Source organism: Saccostrea echinata, unplaced genomic scaffold (assembly GCF_033153115.1).
Source record: "Saccostrea echinata isolate AGI-Se365-2 ecotype Australia unplaced genomic scaffold, CSIRO_AGI_Sech_v1 ptg000052l, whole genome shotgun sequence".
In the NCBI taxonomy this organism is placed as follows: domain Eukaryota; kingdom Metazoa; phylum Mollusca; class Bivalvia; order Ostreida; family Ostreidae; genus Saccostrea; species Saccostrea echinata.
In genome coordinates this window covers 9,060,006-9,080,794 of record NW_026889801.1, presented here as the reverse complement: position 1 = coordinate 9,080,794, position 20,789 = coordinate 9,060,006, and the positions used below count along the sequence as shown (strand labels likewise).

Here is a 20,789-nt window from a genome sequence, read left to right as displayed (position 1 = left end):
TGTAACCACTGGTGCACCCATAGATACAGAGTCCATTGGTATTTTGGCAGTTGTTTTCAATACAGAAAGGACTACATTTCTTCAAACAATTTGGTCCAAAAAATCCATGACTGCACACTTAAAGTACAAATTAGACGAGTTACCAATATCTTACTGTTCTCAGACAAACGAGTTTTGTAAGATACACTACAATTAAACAGTCTTGATTTAGTTTTAATATACAGATGCTACTTTAGCTGCAATAATGTAGCCCTCTCCGATTTTTTTTTATCTGATATTTTCAGGAGAGAGCTACAATTCCACTGCATCTCCGTAATGGTGCAAATAATTTTTTAGATACGGGCGACTGCAGGCAAAATAAATTGTTTTTGCACTCAACTTACTTCCAATAAGACGGAATTTTCATTCACTATCAACATCATACCCCTTTATATGCGAAAACCAAGTAAAATAAATCTCCATGTTTTCCAGTCTTTCTCCTCAGCAGCCATGACAGTTCTCGAGTGATGTAGTGAGACTTGTGCATGAAATTTAGAATCACTTGAAAATGTAAATATCGGTGTTGATATGGGTTTGTGTAGTATGATATCATTAAACATCGATAAATAAAAGCATTCCATGTGATATTTTTTCATATACAGTGATATTTATACTTATAATAAGGGAAATCCATACAGATCCGCTCCCCTAGATTCCGAATTCTCATTTGTTATTCCAAAATAAAATTGATCAAGGTCAGTAAACATGGCGGATAAATTCAAGTTGTGATGTTGACATACACATAAAATAACCGATATACGGATTGTTCTGTATATTTTTGGATCAATTCATGTCTTGCATAACTACACTTTATGAGTTCAGGTAAGATATGTTAATAAAATACCCACTTACTGATAATTTGAGTCGAAATCTGTGCGGTAGTGAATCACTCCCGCACTTGCACCATTACGGAGATCCTAAGGAGTTGAAGCCCTCTCCCAAAAAAAAAAAAAAAAAAAAAAAAAAATCGGAGAGGGCTACATTATTGCAGCTAATGCTACTTTTATACTGAATATAACTTATAAAAATCAGAAATCAAAGTGCTTTATTCATGATCAGATAAAATATTTCGTAGGCGATTTTCTGATTTCTGTACAGGAGTAGTAGTTCCTTTAAATCTTAAAAGTCCACAGGTACTCGTTAACAGAAACCACTGCCCCGCCCCCCCCCCCACCCCACCCCTTCCCCCACCCCAGAGCCACAAAGATATGAACTCCTCGAAGCCTGTTGGACTTTATTTCAAAAACAACATTTATTAGGCTTAAGGATTATGTATATCCTAGGTAAAAAATGGAAAAAACTAAAACACTCGTTCCCTGAAGAAAAGACCCACAACTTTCACTTCAAAGTACCGAGCTCTTGGCGAAGGAACAGTTGCTTCCTTATTTTTATCGACTTGGGTCAGTCGCGGCCAGGGTTTGAACCAACCAGCTTCTGATCATGGAACAAGCCCTCTATCGACTCAGCTATCGTGACGGTTTCATTTGACTGGAAATAATTACCGTTATTGCAAAGTTCTCCTTTGTACCCAGGTTTACACCCATAGTCACATTGTCCTGTTGTCCTATTACAGATGAAATCATTCAGGCAATGCCCGCTGCAGTTGTTTTTACAATCAGTCCCGAAAGTTCCAGAGACACAGCCTGTCGAGAGAATAATATAAAGCTGTTATAATTCATTGCATTATTTTAAAAGTTATTTCTAAACAAGAATAAACTTTTCTTTTTAATGCATACAATATAAATCATAAAAATTGGATTGCTTCTGTTGCATAAAGTTTAAAGAAAATTTTACTTTTATTGCAAAATACACCCATCCATCCTTCACTACAACCTTTTGAGCAAATACCATCGATGGGATTACAAGTGGAACTGTTTTTACAATGTCCGGAGCAGGATAGCAAACAATTTGGACCATACATTTCAACTGAACATACTGCAAAAAAAGATGCAGATATCTTCTTAACAAATGTATATGGTCATCATTGTTTAATCTATGTAACAAACTTTATAGAAAAAGGCTTGTTTTAAAATTACTGTAGGATATGACTTAAGCCTGCAGATCGATATCATAAAAGTTCGTAAGTAATAGGTTAAGTAATCAAATGAGCTAATAATTTTAATTACCTTTGCTACATTTAGAGTCAGTCCAACCATTGGCACAGTCAATACATGTCCCGTTTGTGACGAAACATTGCTCATTTTTACAATTCCGAGGACACGAAAGATTACAATCAACACCGTAATAACCTCTGCTACAACCTGTGTCATGCATAAATCTTTAAAAATTACTGTAGACAAAATAACTACTCGGTTTTGGACAATCTGTTTGTTTGTTTTTTTTCATTATAAAAACCTGTGGCACAGTGGGCATTACGTCCAATGTGTCTTTGGCACACATTTTTTGATGTCTGTTATTTAAAAGTTACATTGTAAATATACCATGGATTACTTGTAAAGTTTTGTTAAAGCTGAGCAGTCTCTTGTATCGAATAAAATATGAAAATTCTTTTTCTTAATGTGCAGTGAAAAGGATGAAGCGATAAACTACCATCAAATAAAATTCAACAGGATATTTCTCAGAGGGATGCGCAGCAGATCATACTAGTTATATTTAATTTCTTAAAAAGACTACTAAAGACAAAAAGAATCATTTGTTTCTTTTATGCATAAACTTGCTCTCTACCGTTAATTCAACATGTCTATTCTGCATCCTAGCTTTTCTGTCAGTTTCCTATACCTTACATAGGGAACATGTCATAAACATTCTGTCTCATTTCTATCGAGTTGCTAAAATTTAGGAAGCAAATTTTTATCAATTGAAAAGAAACTGTAAATGTAATCATTTGTTTAAATTTGAGTCAATAACAGTAAAAGTTTAAATATTTTGAAAATAAAGAACATAGAATTACTGTACATGTACTTTTATCCGTGTGTAATTAATTTAGGTTTTCTCAATTTTTCTGTTGAAGTTTGTCACAGCATAATAAATATTCATTTAGAACATATAATACCAATCCAAGAAATCCGCGTATTTTTCTACTCGTGGATTTAAGTACCAGTCCGTTTAAAAATCAGACAAAAGTGATATTTAAGTGATTCACTGAGGTTCTCAGAATTCGATGATTTTCCACACATAGATTTCTCTTGCACTATGATCCATGAATGTAAAATGAAAAATATTTTGGATCATGGTTACTATGGAAACCTGGTCAAAGTAATTTCCTTAGCAAACAGCCAATTTTCCATGTTAAGGGACAAAAAATCACTTATCTTTAAAGCCTGAAATTATACATAAAAACTTTAACAATTATTCTTATGTACTGGTATAATAAAGACACACACTTTAGGTGTTTAAATAACACAAGACATTGATATTTTATTCAAAGGTAGTACTGTGGTAGACATTAGAATATATACATGTTTTTGCATTTTTGCTGACTCAACATTTTCCTCGATTTTGGCAATATTGAAAGTCAATTTAAAATTCATACCAAGCTAATGCAGCTGTTGTGTTTATTTCACATAAAAGGGGAGGACTCCCTCTTTTAGACTCTAACTTCGAAAACGCGGGTTTTTTGAAAAATCCTATCCGTTGCCTAGCAACAAAGTTGGATGTTTTGATAAAGAAAAAGTTAAAAATGGTAAAGAGTTGAGTTAAAAATAGTATAAATTGTTATCTTTTAGTTGTAAATGCAATTTATCAAGTAATAGAAAATAAATCTCATTTATTTAAAAAATGAATCAATAATTCATATTTATCTATCTCCATGGCAACAGAAAGTTTTCCATAGCAACAATGCAAAAAGGGTTATTTTTGGCATTTTTGTATAGAGTTATAATAGATACAAATAGATGATTTTTCTTTAAAAAGCAATTTGGCAAAGCTGTCAATTTAATATGGGTCTGATAAAGTATTTTTGTACTTTATTAACCCATGGCAACAAATCTGAACATTTATCAACCACTTTTGTAACCACAATATCCTTTTACATTCAGTCATTTTTGGGGCTAAATTTTAAGGGCTGAAATGAGATTTTTAACAAAAAACATTCTAAATGAAAAATAAATATCTTAAGATACAATATTTTTGTATCAGAACGTTTGTATGGATGATTCCATAATCAAATAATACTTGGGTTGCCATGGCAACATGTTGCACATTGGCCAGAAAGCAAACTATCTGTGACCAAAATATTTTAATTGAAATTTTGGCTTTGAGTATTCATACCTTTTGCTTGCATAGAATAAGCAAAACACTCAGGAAACTTTAACATTCATAATTTAAGAAACTGTATGTTTTTATGGTTACCATGAATACAGTTTGAAGTTAGTGTTGCTTAGCAGTTGTGTAATATAACCAAATTTTGAAATTTTCTAATGTTTGGGGAGAAAAACTTATTTTAATTGAGATTAATTCATCATTTTAAAATTATTAGTTTAAAAATACTACTGTAACAGCATTACATTCTAGAAACTCCAGTGGTGTATGAATGCTTTTCTGATTACATTTTGTTTGGTACCTCCCTGTCTGTTTGTCTGTAAACTTTTCACATTTGTAACTTCTTAAGAACCATTGTACCCAAACTTCTCAAAAAGTATCATTGGATAAAGGATAATCAAGTTTGGTAACATGAAGGGCCACGCCCTCTTTAAGGGCGAGATAATAAAAATGAATGAAAATTTTATGTCATCATTTAAGGACCCTCTTTACACTCCACCCTAATTTCAGGGTACTTTTGTTAAGTTAGACTGACCCATCATTTGACATAAAATAGAATAATTTGTAACCTGTCATGATTTAAAATAAGTATTCGAAACATTATATTAGACTTAGAGTAGCTGAAGACTTTACAATGTGTATGTACATGTATTCTGTATTTGCGTAAATACAAGCTATATTCGTTTTCGTTACTTCATTGTTTTTGAAGATTTTTCCTCGATTAAAAAAAAAGGCACACTCCCTATATCAAAAATAAATTAGTTGATTTCAAATATCCGTCTTTACGCTGTATAATTTTCTCAAAGTCCAAAAAACATTATTCATCAGTGTAAAAAAGGGTCCTTAAAATTCTTCTCAAGAACCACTAGGCCAGCATCCTTGGGTAGTGTACATTCAAATAAAATTGTTTAAAAATAACTCTGAGGGAGGGGGTTGGGGTAGGATGAGGCTTTACTGTACGATCAAAGATTAATATAGAAATATATAGGAAAGGGTCTTCTCATGAACCACTTAATAACTAAAGAGATATCTGAGGACAAAACTTCAGATGGTCCTAAGACAGATCTTATAAGATAGACCCAGAAGCTCCCTTAGGAATGGGCTTACTTGGATATACTTAGGAGATTCTTAAGATAATTCTAAAATGTTGTAACATCGCAGACTATGTTTATATAACAAAGCAAATATATTTAGCATTTAATTAAAAATACAGAGTCATATAATAAATGTCTTTATTATTTTTTGGCTCACCTGAGCCGACTTCTCAAGAACCACTAGGCAAATTTCAACCAAACTTGCCACAAAGCATCCTTGGGTAAATGGGATTTAAGTTTGTTCACAGGAATTGCCACGCTCTCTTTCAAGGGGAGATAATCAAGAATTCGTGAAAATTTGGTGGCATCTTTTAAAAATTTTGATCTCAAGAACCACTGCACAAGGAAAAATGAAACATGTGAAGTCTTCATTACATATTCTAAATTCAAGATTGTCCATATAACCACCGGGGGTAGGGCAGGGCCACAAGAAGGGGTCAAAGTTTTACGTATGAATGTGGAGTAACTGTCTTTTACGTATGAATATAGAGTAACTGTCTTTAAAAGTCTTCTTCTCGAGAACAGCAACACCATGATTAGTCATAAAAGTATCCTCAGGTGGTGTAGATTCAATTTTATTCCAATCATTACCCCTGTGGGTAGGGCAGGGCCACAACAGGGGGTAAAAGTTTACTATAGGAATATATAGGAAATACATGTACATGTATCTTAAAAAAATCTTCTCAAGAACAACTAAGCCATTATTAGAAATATTGATAGAGAAGTATCCTCAGGTAGTGTAGATTCAAGTTTCTTCAAATCATGACCCATTGGGGTGGGGCGCAGACACAAGAGGGGCCCAAAGTTTTCATAGAAATATATAGGAATGAAATATATGGAGATAACGAACAGTATTCAAGCTCAAAAGTCCATTATACAATACAAAATAGGAGCAGAGCAAACACGGACCACCAAACATCAGAGGTGGGATCAGGTGCCATGGAGGAGTGAGCATCCCCTGCCGACCGGTCACACCCGCCGTGTGCTCCATGTCATGATCGGGAAATAACGGAAAAATCCGTCGACGATTCAGTGTGTAAATAATGGCCTAACAATTAGTGTGAAAAACGTCAGTCAGCATTTGACTCAATGATAAATTGTATTTGCTGACAAGGTCATTGTATCGACTATAGAACTTACGAAATGATGACTTTAAACGAGACTGTTGATATTCTTGTTTCATCAACTTATTTGTCAATAATTTACCTCGTTTTAGAAATTTTACATACGTAGAGCATGCTCTTGCGTATCGAATCAACTGAGAGATATATACCCCGTATGCAGGTGATGAAGGTATATTGCTGCATAAGTAAGGGAAGTTGACGATTGAAAAGTGAAAGTCATCACGTTTATCATAAAGCTTGGTTGTTAGATTACCATTAACGTCTTTTTCAAGTAAAATATCCAAATATGAAACAAATGTGTCAGACTCTGTGGTATCTTTTATCTCAAGTTCACCAGGATATATCGTATCGACATAAGAATGAAAATAGCCATTGTTAATTGACAATACGTCGTCGATATATCTAAATGTCGAGTTGAACGCCACAGCAAGTGTTTTCTTCTTTTCACGTATAAGATTTTGGACAAATTCTGCTTCATATGAATACAAAAAAGGTCTGTTAATAACGGGGCGCATTGGTACCCATAGAAATTCAAATAGATTGTTGGAAGACCTGGTCTCCAAAAACCACATAGATATTGTCAATCAGAAACTCAAGCATCTTTTTAATGTCAACTTCAGAGTACTTGTGTGTACAATCAGAATGTTTTTTAACAAAATAATTTTGCAAATGACCAATGCCAAGGTAAGTATATTTACGAGTTCCATTTTTATTGAAAAAGCAGCTGTCAATGATATCAAAAAGCCTGGACTTTAATTTATCGTGGGGAATGGTTGTGTACAAAGTTGAAAAGTCGTAAGTTTTTAAGCTGTTGATTTTGGTAAAATCTTGTGATTTCAAATTTTCCAAAAGTTCCTTGGAATTTTTAAGTATCCATATCTGATTTACACCACTTCTCGAATATATTGTTACACAGTACTCTTAAAGTTTCTCCTTCACCACTGTTAATATCTTAGTGAGGAGTAAAGATAGAGGCTTGGTTGAACATTTACTGGAACCCGCTATGTATCTTTGTTTGAAAGGATTTTTATGAAGTTTCGGTATCCAATATAAATATGGTAATTCGAATTCATTTTGGTTGTTTGGAATATTAAAAATATTCAAAACTGACGTATGATTTTGAAGAATTTCTTCTTTTTCTATTGGTTCTTGAAGAATATCTTAAAATTTTTCTTCTTGAGAACAGCAATGCCATTATTAGTCATATTAATACAGAAGTATCCTTACATAGTGTAGATTTAAAAACACCCAAGGGTAGTTCAGGGCCACAACAGGGGGTCAAATTTTACTTAAGAATATATAAGGAAAAAATATTTAAAATTCTTCCCCTCAGAAACAACAATACCATGATTACTAATATTGAAATGGAAGCATCCTGAGGTAGTGTAAATTCAAGTTTGTCGCCCATAAACGTTTCGATATTGATCTGATTTCTGCTTTTTCCAAGCAAATGTGCTCAAGTAAACAGTGTGGGCCTCTTGGTTCATTTTACTACAAAATAACACACTTCTCTCTCCTAAAAATGATTCAGAAGAAATTAATATGAAATCAAAATGCATATTGGAAAATTGACTGTACATAAATAGATACCTGGTATCGCTTTTCATATAATTATCAAACCAGCAAATTATCAAACATATATTTCCGTAAGTAAATTTCCTTTACATATGCACTGTGAAGGAGTAATGTAGTGAACAGTGCATATGGAACTTATGTAGTTCTGTTGGGGAAATATTGAAAAAAAAAAAGACTGGAGTCATCCATCCCAATTTTTTTCAGGCCAGCGAGCTACAGATATGCAGCAAGGAACTTATATCGCCTCGCTATTAAGGAGCTATCTTTTTCAGTTGCTAGCGCTCTCAAGCAAGCGCTAGCAATTACGTTAGTCTTTTTTATTAGAATACGCATCCTCGGCATCACGGTACTGCATTCTGGTAATACTACTGTATCATGTAAATTCCGTTATATCATCAGAAAATACACATGATCTGAAGTTCCCTGTCTTGTTGTCTTACCTGTTATAACCTGTACAAAAATGTATATAAAGTAACAATTACTTAGATATTATTAGATATTTTTTCTATTACTTATCTTCACCCTTTTCATTCAATTCTTAGATATCATAATGCCAAGACTGAAGAGATCAGTCATTTCTAAAATTATAACAAATACCTAGCTTTTACTACCTCACCTGATCATTCTGGCAAGTTCAGAAATATAACCTAGGATATTTTTTTTCGAGCTTGCCGGAAAGACCCAAGAAGATGCGATTGCACAAAATGGTACCGCACTGGAATATTTAAACTAGGTGCCCATTGGTTCTATTGATGTCTTATTTTTCACCCCAGATTGAAATTACAGTTAACTACGGAATGCTTAAAAAAGAGTTAATTATATTAGTTGTGTCATTGTGAAGCCCACTCTAGAATTCACCATTCTGAATTGAGCCCCTCCACCCCACCCCTACCATACACTACACCAGTTCACCACCGTGCCTTCTTATTGATGATCAATCGATTCAGCAAATTAAAGTTCCAATGATTCTGATATCTACTTATGTGTTTTATGATGGCTACAGCGCTAGCTCACCTTTCTTTTTAAAAGATTAGTTTGTAAATACTAGAAAATAGTAATATGTAAATGCCTTCTTCAATTTCAAGGTACAGCAAGCGTGCATAAGTCCTGGATGAGTGACCTTTTCACTATATAGAATCATGCAAAAAAATCTATGATTATCCTTATATTCACATGTAGTTTGACTTAATGACTCAAGATATAGTGAGACAAGAAAGAAAATCCTAGCTTCACCGTAATGTACATAACTTCAAATACTTATGAGTGGTGAAGAAAAATAGTACTTTTAGCAACTTCCCCAGCGCCGTGATCAATCATCGATTAATGCATTGTACTTTGACACTTACAGTCATGCTTGCAATTACACAAGCATAGGATGAGAAAAGTTTCAGGAAGTCAAGGACGTCTTAAGTTCATTTTTGGATGAGACTCAAAATAACTTGACTTTAGTCATGGTACATAGCTCATTATTATGAGTTTAAAAATATTGGGTGGTCTAACATATAATAAAAATACTCCCAGTATCTCTTAAGATATGTTTTAGTCCTAATATAATTTCCATAGCTGGGAGGCCCGGGTTCGATTCTCGTTTGCTGCATTGCTACAAACCTAAAACGTAAACATAGGTAGTGACTGTCTCTTCGCCAAGCACCCGTCACTAGAAGTAAAAGTCACAGGACCTTTGGATCAGACATTAAATGTTATGGTTGGCGTTGGCAGATAAAGAACCCTTAATGATCAGTGGGTCTGAGTGCTGAGTAAAGGTTTAAATTTGAAGCTCTTTATCAACGTGGTTGTAAATTATTACTTTAGTGTCTAAAACAACAATAAATAATCAATTGATTTCCAGATATTTTCAAAACCAATGGACTTCCAGATATTTTCAAAACCAATAGACATTTTCACAAAGAAAAAAAAATCTTGCCATAAGTTTCAACCGTAAGAGAAATCTTTTCACAAAAATTCTTAGAGATTCTTACGTGTAAAATTTAACATATTTTTATGAGAGCCCTTATCTTTCATATGGAATGATAGCTAAGCTACATTAATTTAAGGTGCTATATCCACGGTAATCATAAAAAATATACTATTTGAAGAAACAGGAATGCTAAAGCTACTTGTATAACCAGTAAGTTTTGCCAATTTGAATAATAAGCAAAAACTGGGGCCAAGTATTTCGCAAACAAAAATTTTGTTTTCTGGCCAGTGTGGAACTTGTTACCATGGCAACCCAAGAGTTATTTATTCTATGGAATCTTTACATCAACAAAGATATTTTGATACATACTACTTGTATCTATTTGTGTTTATTTTTCATTCAAAAGGCCTTTTTCGGAAAATCTCATTTCAGCTTCCAAAAAAAATGCCTGTATGTAAAAGGGTAAAGTGGTTACAAAATTGGTTGCTAGCTATAGGTATTCAGAATTGTTGCCATGGGATAATTAAGTAAAATTTACTTTTATCAGACCCATATTAAATTGGCATTAGCTAAATTGCAATTTTAAGAATAATTATTTATTCGTTTCCATTATATCTCTATACAAAAATGCCAAAAATAACCCTTTTTGCATTGTTGCTATGGAAAACTTGCTGTTGCCATGGAGATAGATAAATATAAATTATTGATAAATTTTTTAAATAAATGAGAGTTATTTTCTATTGCTTCAAAAATTGTATCTACAACTAAAAGATAACAATTTATAAGATTTTTGACTCAACTCTTTACCATTTTTAACTTTTTCTCTATCAAAACATCAAACATTGTTACTAGGCAACGGATAGGATTTTTAAAAAAACCCCGCGTTTTCGAAGTTAGAGTCTAAAAGAGGGAGTCCTCCCCTTTTATGTGAAATAAACACAACAGCTGTATTAGCTTGGTATGAATTTTAAATTGACTTTCAATATTGCCAAAATCGAGGAAAATGTTGAGTCAGCAAAAATGCAAAAACATGTATATATTCTAATGTCTACCACAGTACTACCTTTGAATAAATATCAATGTCTTGTGTTGTTTAAACACCTAAAGTGTGTGTCTTTATTATACCAGTAAATGAGAATAATTGTTAAAAGTTTTTATGTATAATTTCAGGCTTTAAAGATAAGTGATTTTTTTGTCCCTTAACATGTAAAAATTGGCTGGTTGCTAAGGAAATTACTTTGACCAGGTTTCCATAGTAACCATGATCCAAAACATTTTTCATTTTACATTCATGGATCATAGTGCAAGAGAAATCTATGTGTGGAAAATCATCGAATTCTTAGAACCCCCATGAATCACTTTTTGTCTGATTTTTACGCGGACTGGTACTTAATAGAATCTTTTATTCCGCAAAATCATGACCCTGTAGAAAAAAAGTAAGCGGCGCACAGTAAATACGATTATCAAAAGGTTCGTGCACTAGCGCCATAAAATTAAAAACGCTTTAATTACGTGTATGGAATTTAATACATTTAGTAAGGATAATCTTTTCTATCTATTGAATAAACTATTATTAGTTTCATTGGTCTTATTTTAAAATAAATTGTGTATGTTTAAGTAAGCAATGTTATGATCAGGTGGCACAACCTCAAAATCCGTATTTTCTACTCGAGTATATGAGCATTTGTCGTCCAACAATCACACAAATTCACTCATGCTGTATTAAGCAATTGTTCCGAAAAACTTTATTACCATATTCTTGAGGTTCAATGAAATCTTATTGTAAATTTATTTGGAATGCCCAAACAATTAAGGTGTTAAAAATGACATCAGATGGGGGGGGGGGGATATGTCTTTTACCCACGTTCTATAAAGTGTTACCCCTTGAAAAACTGGAGTAGACCTATGAGATGTTTAAACAGACTACAGAGAAATAAAATACATCCAGAGAACGTGTTTTTAAAATGTCGAAAAAAAAGATTCAGAGAGAGGAGAGGCGCACAAATTGTAAAAGTTTTAACTTTATAAACCACATAGTTTTGGAGCTATTGTAAAAATAAATTTTTGGACATCTTGACCTTTGGCAAAACCTTAATTGTCGATTTGTATTCAGGGTATCCAAAGTCAGTCACGTCGAAAACTGATGTTGCTGTAGATATGAATTGATTGATTTTATGTTGTTTTACGTCCCGTTCGAGAATTTTCCACTCATATGCCGTTGAAGGGCTTCAAATTAAGACTTTTACTCGGCACTCAGGGCCATTGAGCAGTGAGAGTTTTTTATCGTGCCAACGCCTACCGTGACGGGGGCCCTCGATTTTTAAGGTCTCATCTGAAGGACCCGCAATTTTCAATTCAAAGTGCCGAGCTCTTGGCTAAGGAACAGTTACTACCTTGCAAATGACCAATGATATTTTTATCGACTTAGGTCAGTTGCGGCCATGATTCAAACACACGACCTTCCGATGACACTATAGATATGGAGCTCCGACCAAAAATTAATCTGGCATAATCAAGTTAGTATCTTTTCCTGTGTATAGATCCATATACAATATTATGCATTGTCATTTTCTGTTCATGACATTATGAAGTTATATAAACAAGACGAGTTTCCATCTTGACTTAACTCCAGGATATCTCATCAAGAAAAGTGTATTGAGGGAGAGCGAGCGGACATCGAGAAACTACGAACTTTTTCGGAAGCCATTAAATCAATGGCGAAGGTGCCGAGTGATCATGTGATGTCTTCTGTATTCAGTAATAATTTGACAAACTATAAACGTATGAAGCTAAAGCACGAAAAATTGAAATTTTATGACTGCAAACGGAACAATTCCAAAAATATATCTTATAGTTTCTATTGACATTCAATTACAGGCTTATAGCAGGAAGAAATATTCTGTTCAGATCAGATGAGAAAAATGTATTTTAAGTCGGATTTTTAACAAATAACACAAGCTCTGTAGAGCTTTTGAGGGACATTCAAAATCCTTCAATTACTTTAGGAGTGAAATATGAAGATAATGAAAAGTAATCAATCTCAAAAGTCCATTGAAATAACACAAATATGGAGCAGAGTAAACACGGACATCTAAAATTATCAGAGGTGGAATTAGGTGCCATGGAGTAGTTAGCTTCCCTTGTCGACCGGTCACACGGGCTCTGTGCTCATTGTCATGATTCGGCCAACGGAAAAATCCATAGAAAATTCGGTGTTTAAATAATGACCTAACAATAAGTATGAAAAACGTCAGTCAGCATTCGACTTAATGATAGATTGTATTTGCTGACAAGGTCATTGTATCGACCATAGAACTTCTAAAATGATGTCTTTAAACGAGACTGTTGATAACCTTGATTCATCGACTTGTTTTGCCTCGTTTTAGAAAATGTTTATACGTGGGGCATGCTCTTGCGTATCGACTCAATTGGGAAATATAAACCCCATAATCAGATGATAAGGGTACTGTACGTGTACATAATTTGGCGTATTCAAAATTTAGCACAATCTCTGGGTATGGAGTTGTTGGCGTAATCATTAATTAGCGCTTCATATGTCCGGGCCATATATTGTATCTATAAATGATTTCCTAGCGGTATTCATGAATTAGCGCATTGTTGTCTGCGCCAAAGCCGCTAAAATATAAAGCCCGCTTTTTTAAGTACACATACAGTATATTGCAAAAGCAATACGGGAAGTTGACGATGGAAAAGTTGAAGTCATCACATTTAACATAAAGTTTTGTTGTTAGATTGTCATTAACGTATTTTCTAGTAAAATATCCAAATATGAAACAGAAATGTCATTTCAAGTTCACTTAGATATATCGAGTCGACTTTTGAATGGAAGAAACTATTGTTAATTGATAATAGTCGTCGATATATCTAAAGTCGTTTTGATGGCCACAGCAAGTGCCCTCTTCTTCTCATATATAAGTTTTTCAATAAATTCTGCTTCATATGAATACAAAAATAGGTCTGCTAATAACAGGGCGCAATTGGTACCAAAATTCCGTCAGATTGTTAAAAGACCTGGTCTCCAAAAACTACATAGATATTGTCAATCAGAAACTCAAGCATCTTTTTAATATCTACTTCATAGTACTTGTATGTACAATCAAAATGGTGTTTAACAAAATAATTTTGCAAATGACCAATAATATTGTAAGTAAATTTAAGAGTTCTATTTTTTGAAAAAGCACTTGTCTACGATGTCAAAAGCCTGGACTTTAATTTATCGTGGGGAATTGCTCTATAAAGTCCCTTGGAGTTTTAAGTATCCACATCTGATTTACACCACTTCTCGAATTTATTGTTGTACAATGTACTGGAAGTTTCTCCTTCACTGCTGTTAATATTTAAGTGAGGAGCAAAGATTCATTAATGTCCTCCCTACCCACCCATCCCCCCCTTTTTAAATTTAATTTAATTAATTGACCTTTTCTCTTTATGTGTTTGCAATTTAAGTTTTATACCTGTTGCATTACATTATAATTTTGCACATAGGATGCTCTGTTAAAACTACTATCATGGCTAAAAGATGCAAATATTCGTTTTTATGATAAATCTGTGAGCACATTTTTTTGCTAAAATTAGCTTTACAAACTTTAAATATAGGCCTGATATTTAATACAAAAGACTTTTTAAAAAAAAAAACAGGATGTATTGATCAAAGCACACATTTTTAACAGCTTAAATTGAATGTGAAACATAGAATACATGTATGTGCACCTCTTTACTATACTTATTTGAACAATTCCATATTCATTTATTTTAAATTACATGTAGGCAAATTTATTCCTACATGTATATAAACATTGTACATCGGGTTCGTTGTATGATGCTCTTAGTGGCGAATATGCACATTTTACTGATTAATATATAAGCTCAACTTACTAATAGTCTTTCGATATATACTGAAAGGTAAAAGAAACGCATGGTACATAATATGTAAAAATTTATTGACTGCATGGCTCAATTACTCAACAGTGAAAATGGTAAAATGGGAAATGGAAAAAAGCCAAAAACAGGTGCATATTGTTGATGACAGGTTTGTCAACACATCTTGTAATACCACTTGATGCACTGAAGATATGCACGCTGTTTTTCGATATTTAAAGACAATTTGATTTTTTTTCTAATCATGGTGTGGTTGACGGAAATTCCATGGAGTCTTGCAATTGCATTGCGAAAGTGAGGAAAAGGAAAGGTTGCTGTGCAGTTTGTTGTGATTTTTTTCATCACAGAACGTCTTATCCGTCGTCAGAGAGAGACTGGAAACATTTCCAATTAACCGTGACGATAACGACGCGGGTATGATAAGGCTACAACCAGATACCCCACATGCCTATATAATATGACGTCATAGTAAGCTGCATAACGTGAACTTTAGAGATAATGATTTCTTCATATCTGTATTTTAAGTTTGATTTCAGGTCCAAGAAATAACATAAATCGTTCAAAAACATAATATAAACTAAATCTTGTCGTTTTTGGGTGGTATAAATAGCCAAGTATTTATCGCAGAGGTTAAATACCAAACCCTTGACCGTTCACGGTAGCTCAGTCGGTAGAGCGCTCGCTCCGTGATCGGGAGGTCGTGAGTTCGAATCTCGGCCGCGACAGACCTAAGTCGATAAAAAATAGGTAGCAACTGTTCCTTCGCCATGCGCTCGGCAATTTGGAGTGAAAGTTGCGGGTCTTTCGGATGAGACCTTAAAAACCGAGGCCCCGTGTCACGGCAGGCGTTGGCACGATAAAGATCCCTCACTGCTCAATGGCCCTGAGTGCCGAGTAAAGGTCAAAATTTGAAGCCCTTCACCGGTATATGGTGACGTCTCTATATGAGTGAAAAATTCTCGAATGGGACGTAAAACAATATACAACATATACCAAACCCATGACGTCATAACTATTGATCAAATATTTACCGAGTGAAACTTGACGTGATGAGAATTCATGTAATCAAATATATGAAATGGGAGTTTTAAAGCATATACCGTGAATGTCATGTGTGATTCATAAGGAATTAAAGATTAAGAATCAGGTACGCTAATTTATTTTCCTTTTTTTAATCAATCGTTTTTTTTAAATGAACACAGTGTTTTGAAATCCCGATCAGCCTTTCCTCTGTCGTTCTATAACAACAAAAATGCAAAAGTTCAACACTACACCGCTTACTTTGAAACATATTTTTTGTTTGTACAGAAAGCTTGTATTCTATAATACTTGGAAAGTGCTGCTAGAATCGTGTGGTTAACTTGAATTGATGACAATTCCTTCATCGTATGTACAAAATGTAAAAATTTTGGTAAGGTTTCATGCAAAACTTTGGAATGATTTTTTCTGTGTCGGGAGAGTAGGATTCTAGCAGCACTTTTCATGACCCAATGATGGTTTTACATAATTATTTTCACAAAAGGAAATTCATTATCCCCGGGATAGTGTTGAACTTTTTACTTTTTTGTTAAGGCGATTTTTCTATTTATAGATGTCACGTGATGACGTCGAAGTGGAGTGCTTGCTTTAGCCTAGGACTCAATGACGTCTATACAATGGATAATAAAATCGTTACATTCAACCTAAAACTGAAAGAAACTCATTGCGCGACTTTGGTTTGTGAGCTCGTCAACTTTCCGTAAGGGTTTCTCTCACTCGCGCGCGTATGCTCATTATGCCTAATTTTTCAGCATGTTAAACCGCGCCCCAATGTTGCCAGAATTTTTCAAAACTTTCTTGCAAACATTCACATTAACCCACTCGACTGGTATCCGTACAATCCATCTTTTTTTCTTCAGTCAAAAGTCTGTGGGACTAACTGGACGGTAGGGTTTTAAGGCGTCGGAATTTCTAAGCCACTCTCGACCAACTAAGCGTTGCCTTGTCGAAAGGGTTGAAAAATATCCCTATGAGAAAGATAAATGCACTTATGAATTCCATGCACAAGAGAATTAAGGCTGTGACAGATGCACGAGGGAGGCATAGGAGATAAGGAGAATATTCGATTTTCACTTTTGGGGGATACCGTCATTTGAGTTTCAATGACTCATAAATTATCGGTCAAATCAAATGAGATTTTACTTACTTGTTAATAAAATATGAGTTTAAAAATTAGATTACAATACTGGAAAATACGTTCGAAAATATAACATTAAATCACTTTAAAAGTTTACCCTGCGTTCTTTTTCAGTATATAAATCTATTAACAATTTAGAGTGTTATCAATTGCTTTTCCAATATTTCCATGCCAATTCACATCAAAGGTTTTTTTTTATTATTTTAATGTAGTGATAATAGATTCGTTTTTTTTTTTTTTTTTTTTTTTTTGAACACCGGGTTCGATGCCATATGACATTCTAGAAATTTCCATTAAGACTAAGATCTGGGAGTGACGAAAATGATTGACATATCTTGCTTTTAATCAATTATCACAACTTATGTTTTCTGTATCATTTAAATCAAATTTTAATTGAATGATTTATTATAACGTTTTATAAAGTGATTAAGTGCTTGCTATTAACAATTCATTAAAAATCGCCAGAAATAAATATCCGCGAACCGTAGCCACAACTGTTCTCTCTTTCTTGCTGCTTCACGTCTGTTTCTCGAAAATGAAAGAAAACTTTTAAAAAATTGAATTTACATCTATTAAGATGTGAGTGTAATCTAAATATAATTATACACAAAAGTAGAAAAGGTGGTGATGCAGTGTGCCGACATGTGTTGTACATGTTATGCAGATGGACTATGATAAAAAATATTGTATGAATCTTTTTTTCTGTATATCCGTATTTTGGACAAACATTTAGAAATGGAAGGAAAGACTTTAGAGGTAATGATATACGTCAAGATTCTGAAAGCGCATTTTCATTTCCTTTTGACAAAGCGATTGAATGCACTTCAACGTCTAACTTTCTGGAAGGCAAAGTTTATGTTTTACCATCTACTTTGGACGCAAACAAATACTTAGAAAAATTATAAAATAACATCAGAATACTAAATGCACTGCATACAGGTATATGTAATGATTGAATGCACTATACACAATCTAGCCAAACAAATGATTTTTTTTAAATAACAATTTGCTTTGGATATAATATCAGTTGATTAAATATGAATATTGAAGAAAAATATTTCGAATAAATAAGGAAGGAAATTATGCTATCAAGTAAAAAGTAAGGGTTTTACCATCCTCACAAAGATTTCACTTGAATAATTGTGTCGCAATTTCAATAACTTGACTTAAAATATCAGCTATGATTAAGGATTTGGGGGGTTTTTTCTTAACGTGAAAATTTTACTTACCTTAAACAATCAAATTACACAATTTTATGTACATGTTATTTTCATTAACAAACTGATATTATCGACCAAATGAGGTACGTGATTGTAAATGTGACACGTTTTATTCGTTAATCACAATTCAACACTTTTTTCCTACTGAATTTTACATATAAATTGTTTATCCTGCTAAATGTTCTTGCTTTAGAATTCCTTCCGAATATATAATCATAAGTAAAACATGATTTACGCAAATGCAAGATGACCGCGTGAAAGATGGGCGAACAGGGCGTGCAAAATACATATAGCTTCACATGTGTAAAAATCACATTCAACTTGTGAATAAAGTATTTAGAGCAAAGTTCTAAATATTAAAAGGAATGAAAGTTTGACAAACAAAACTTTTCTGTGGAAGAATGATAAAAAGAGTTCTTTGGGGGGAAATGAACCCAAACCATAAAGATCTTGAGAATGAATTGTTGAATGAATGAATTGAGTTGACATTAAATCAGGAAAATTAAATAAAATAAAAAAAAAAATAAAAAATAAAACAGATACCGACAGTAGTTACATGTATTATCTGCTTGAAATTAGTCAAAACACATGTATAGGAACATACATATTATTTAGCAATGAAAGTTATGATGTTTTCAACCTTTGACAATAATCAACATCTTCAGTCAGACTTTATAGTGTCTTAAGGTAAACACAGGACGTAGATGTAGTTATTATCTACTACAAGATGAGTTTATTTAAGTTTTTAAAATTCCACGTACCTGAAACGACAAAATCGCACAATTCTACGTAGGTGTAATTTTCGTTTACAAACTGAACATAGCGTCCAAACGAGGCACAGATGTGCTCTGCTGTAAGTGATGGTAGATATTGTCCTTTATCTTTGAAGCACAGTTTGCCACTTTTAATATCTGGAGAATTTGATACATAAATGGCATATCCGGATAAACGTTTTTGCTGCCGTAATCCTTGAAAATACAAGTGTAAAGAAACCATGACCATTAGGCAATGAGAAATAGACAGTGCTACTTTTTTCTTTAAAAACACGAAAACACAACCATGACTTGTTAAGAAGTCAAAGCATTAAGATAACTTACCAAATCCACTATAATTCCTAAAGATAAACTTAATGGCATATATGGATTTTATTTCTTGTAGATCAACCATCCACCACTGATTCCTTTCTAACTCTGTTCTAGTACAGGTTTCTACGTTACTGTCAACAGCCAGACTTGCTCCACATCCGGGGCATGCAAAGGTTGAACTTTGTTGTGCATTTTTCCCCATAGAAAGAACATCTAAAGAAATGTTCAGAATTATACGAGATAACAACAGATTGAACATCTTGCTGTGATTTTACATTTTGTATCAAAATAATACCAAATCCAAAAGATAACATAGTTCCTGTTAACATTAATATCATCCTTAAGTGAATCATGGCAGAAAGAAAAAAGGACTATGGTTAAGTAAAAAGGATTGTGTGAAAGCAACTAAACTTCAAATGTGCTACTCCATAAAGGCGATGCAAACTGTTATTATATGTCTCATGTATGTCCCGCCCAATATTCATGAAATTAATGCTTCCTCAATAGAAAAGGTAAACATTGTCTTGTGTTCGAGGCCAGTTGAACATACAAAGAAGTCTCGCAAAACTGTTAAAAAAACATTTCATGAAATGCAAAGTACCAGTCTTCAAAAGCAGGTATCCACTCTATATTCCCACCCCTTAAATCTGGCTCTAATAGGATGTCTACGGAAAGAGATCTAGAGTAGGATTTTTCCAAAGACTCTAGGAGTACTTTTTCCCCCAAGGAATTTGAAATCAAACTCAAATTTCTTGAAGAAATCCAGGTATGTGTTATAGTTACAGAGTACTATTTTCCCCAGAGCAACCCCTCCCCCATTAATTATCATTCATTTATCCAAATTATATCTATAGGCTTATTGCAAAGTAAAATGATCTATGAAATACCTATGATAAGCCCTTTAACTATTTATTCAATAAAGAAATATCTCTTTCAATTTGAAATTTATCTCTTTTTGCATAAGAGATATCCAAATATAACCTTTTACTATCGAAAAAGTTCATTGAAAGGCTGGTAAACTTGCCCACCCCATTTTTTTGTTGTACCATAGTTAAAGATTGTAACTTGGTAATGTATTAATAAAATAAAATTTGGTTTTGAAAGGAAGTTGAAATCTGCCTACCTAACCCCCCCCCCCCCCCAAAAAAAAAAGGAACATGAAAATAGGATTTTCGAGTTCGGAAATTTTTCCCAATTTTCCTGTCTTTTTTATTATTATTTTTGTTATTATTATTAATTTATTTATTTTTTTTTTTTTCTTTTTTTTTTTTTTTTTTTTTTTGCTTGTCAATTTTTTTTTTTTTTGGGTTGTCCCCAAAAAGGCAAGGCTCAGGGATTAAAAAAACATACGAGTTGGATAAAAATCATATCCAGCCACAAATCGTGGGAAATTTGTGACGGTACATATTGTCTTTTTGTACATATTGTCGTCGGTGCC

At 33.4% G+C, this 20,789-nt stretch overlaps 1 protein-coding gene across 1 annotated transcript; it reads right to left on the bottom strand.

Annotated features, from left to right (window-relative positions):
* Positions 1-1,440: 1,440 nt before the first annotated feature.
* Positions 1,441-19,610, bottom strand: LOC133204332 (uncharacterized). Its single transcript, XM_061340056.1, has 3 exons — positions 19,364-19,610; positions 19,028-19,234; positions 1,441-1,682 (listed from the first exon to the last, which is right to left on the bottom strand). Exons 1-3 carry the CDS (start codon positions 19,608-19,610, stop codon positions 1,441-1,443), a joined length of 696 nt encoding a protein of 231 aa, XP_061196040.1.
* Positions 19,611-20,789: the final 1,179 nt, after the last annotated feature.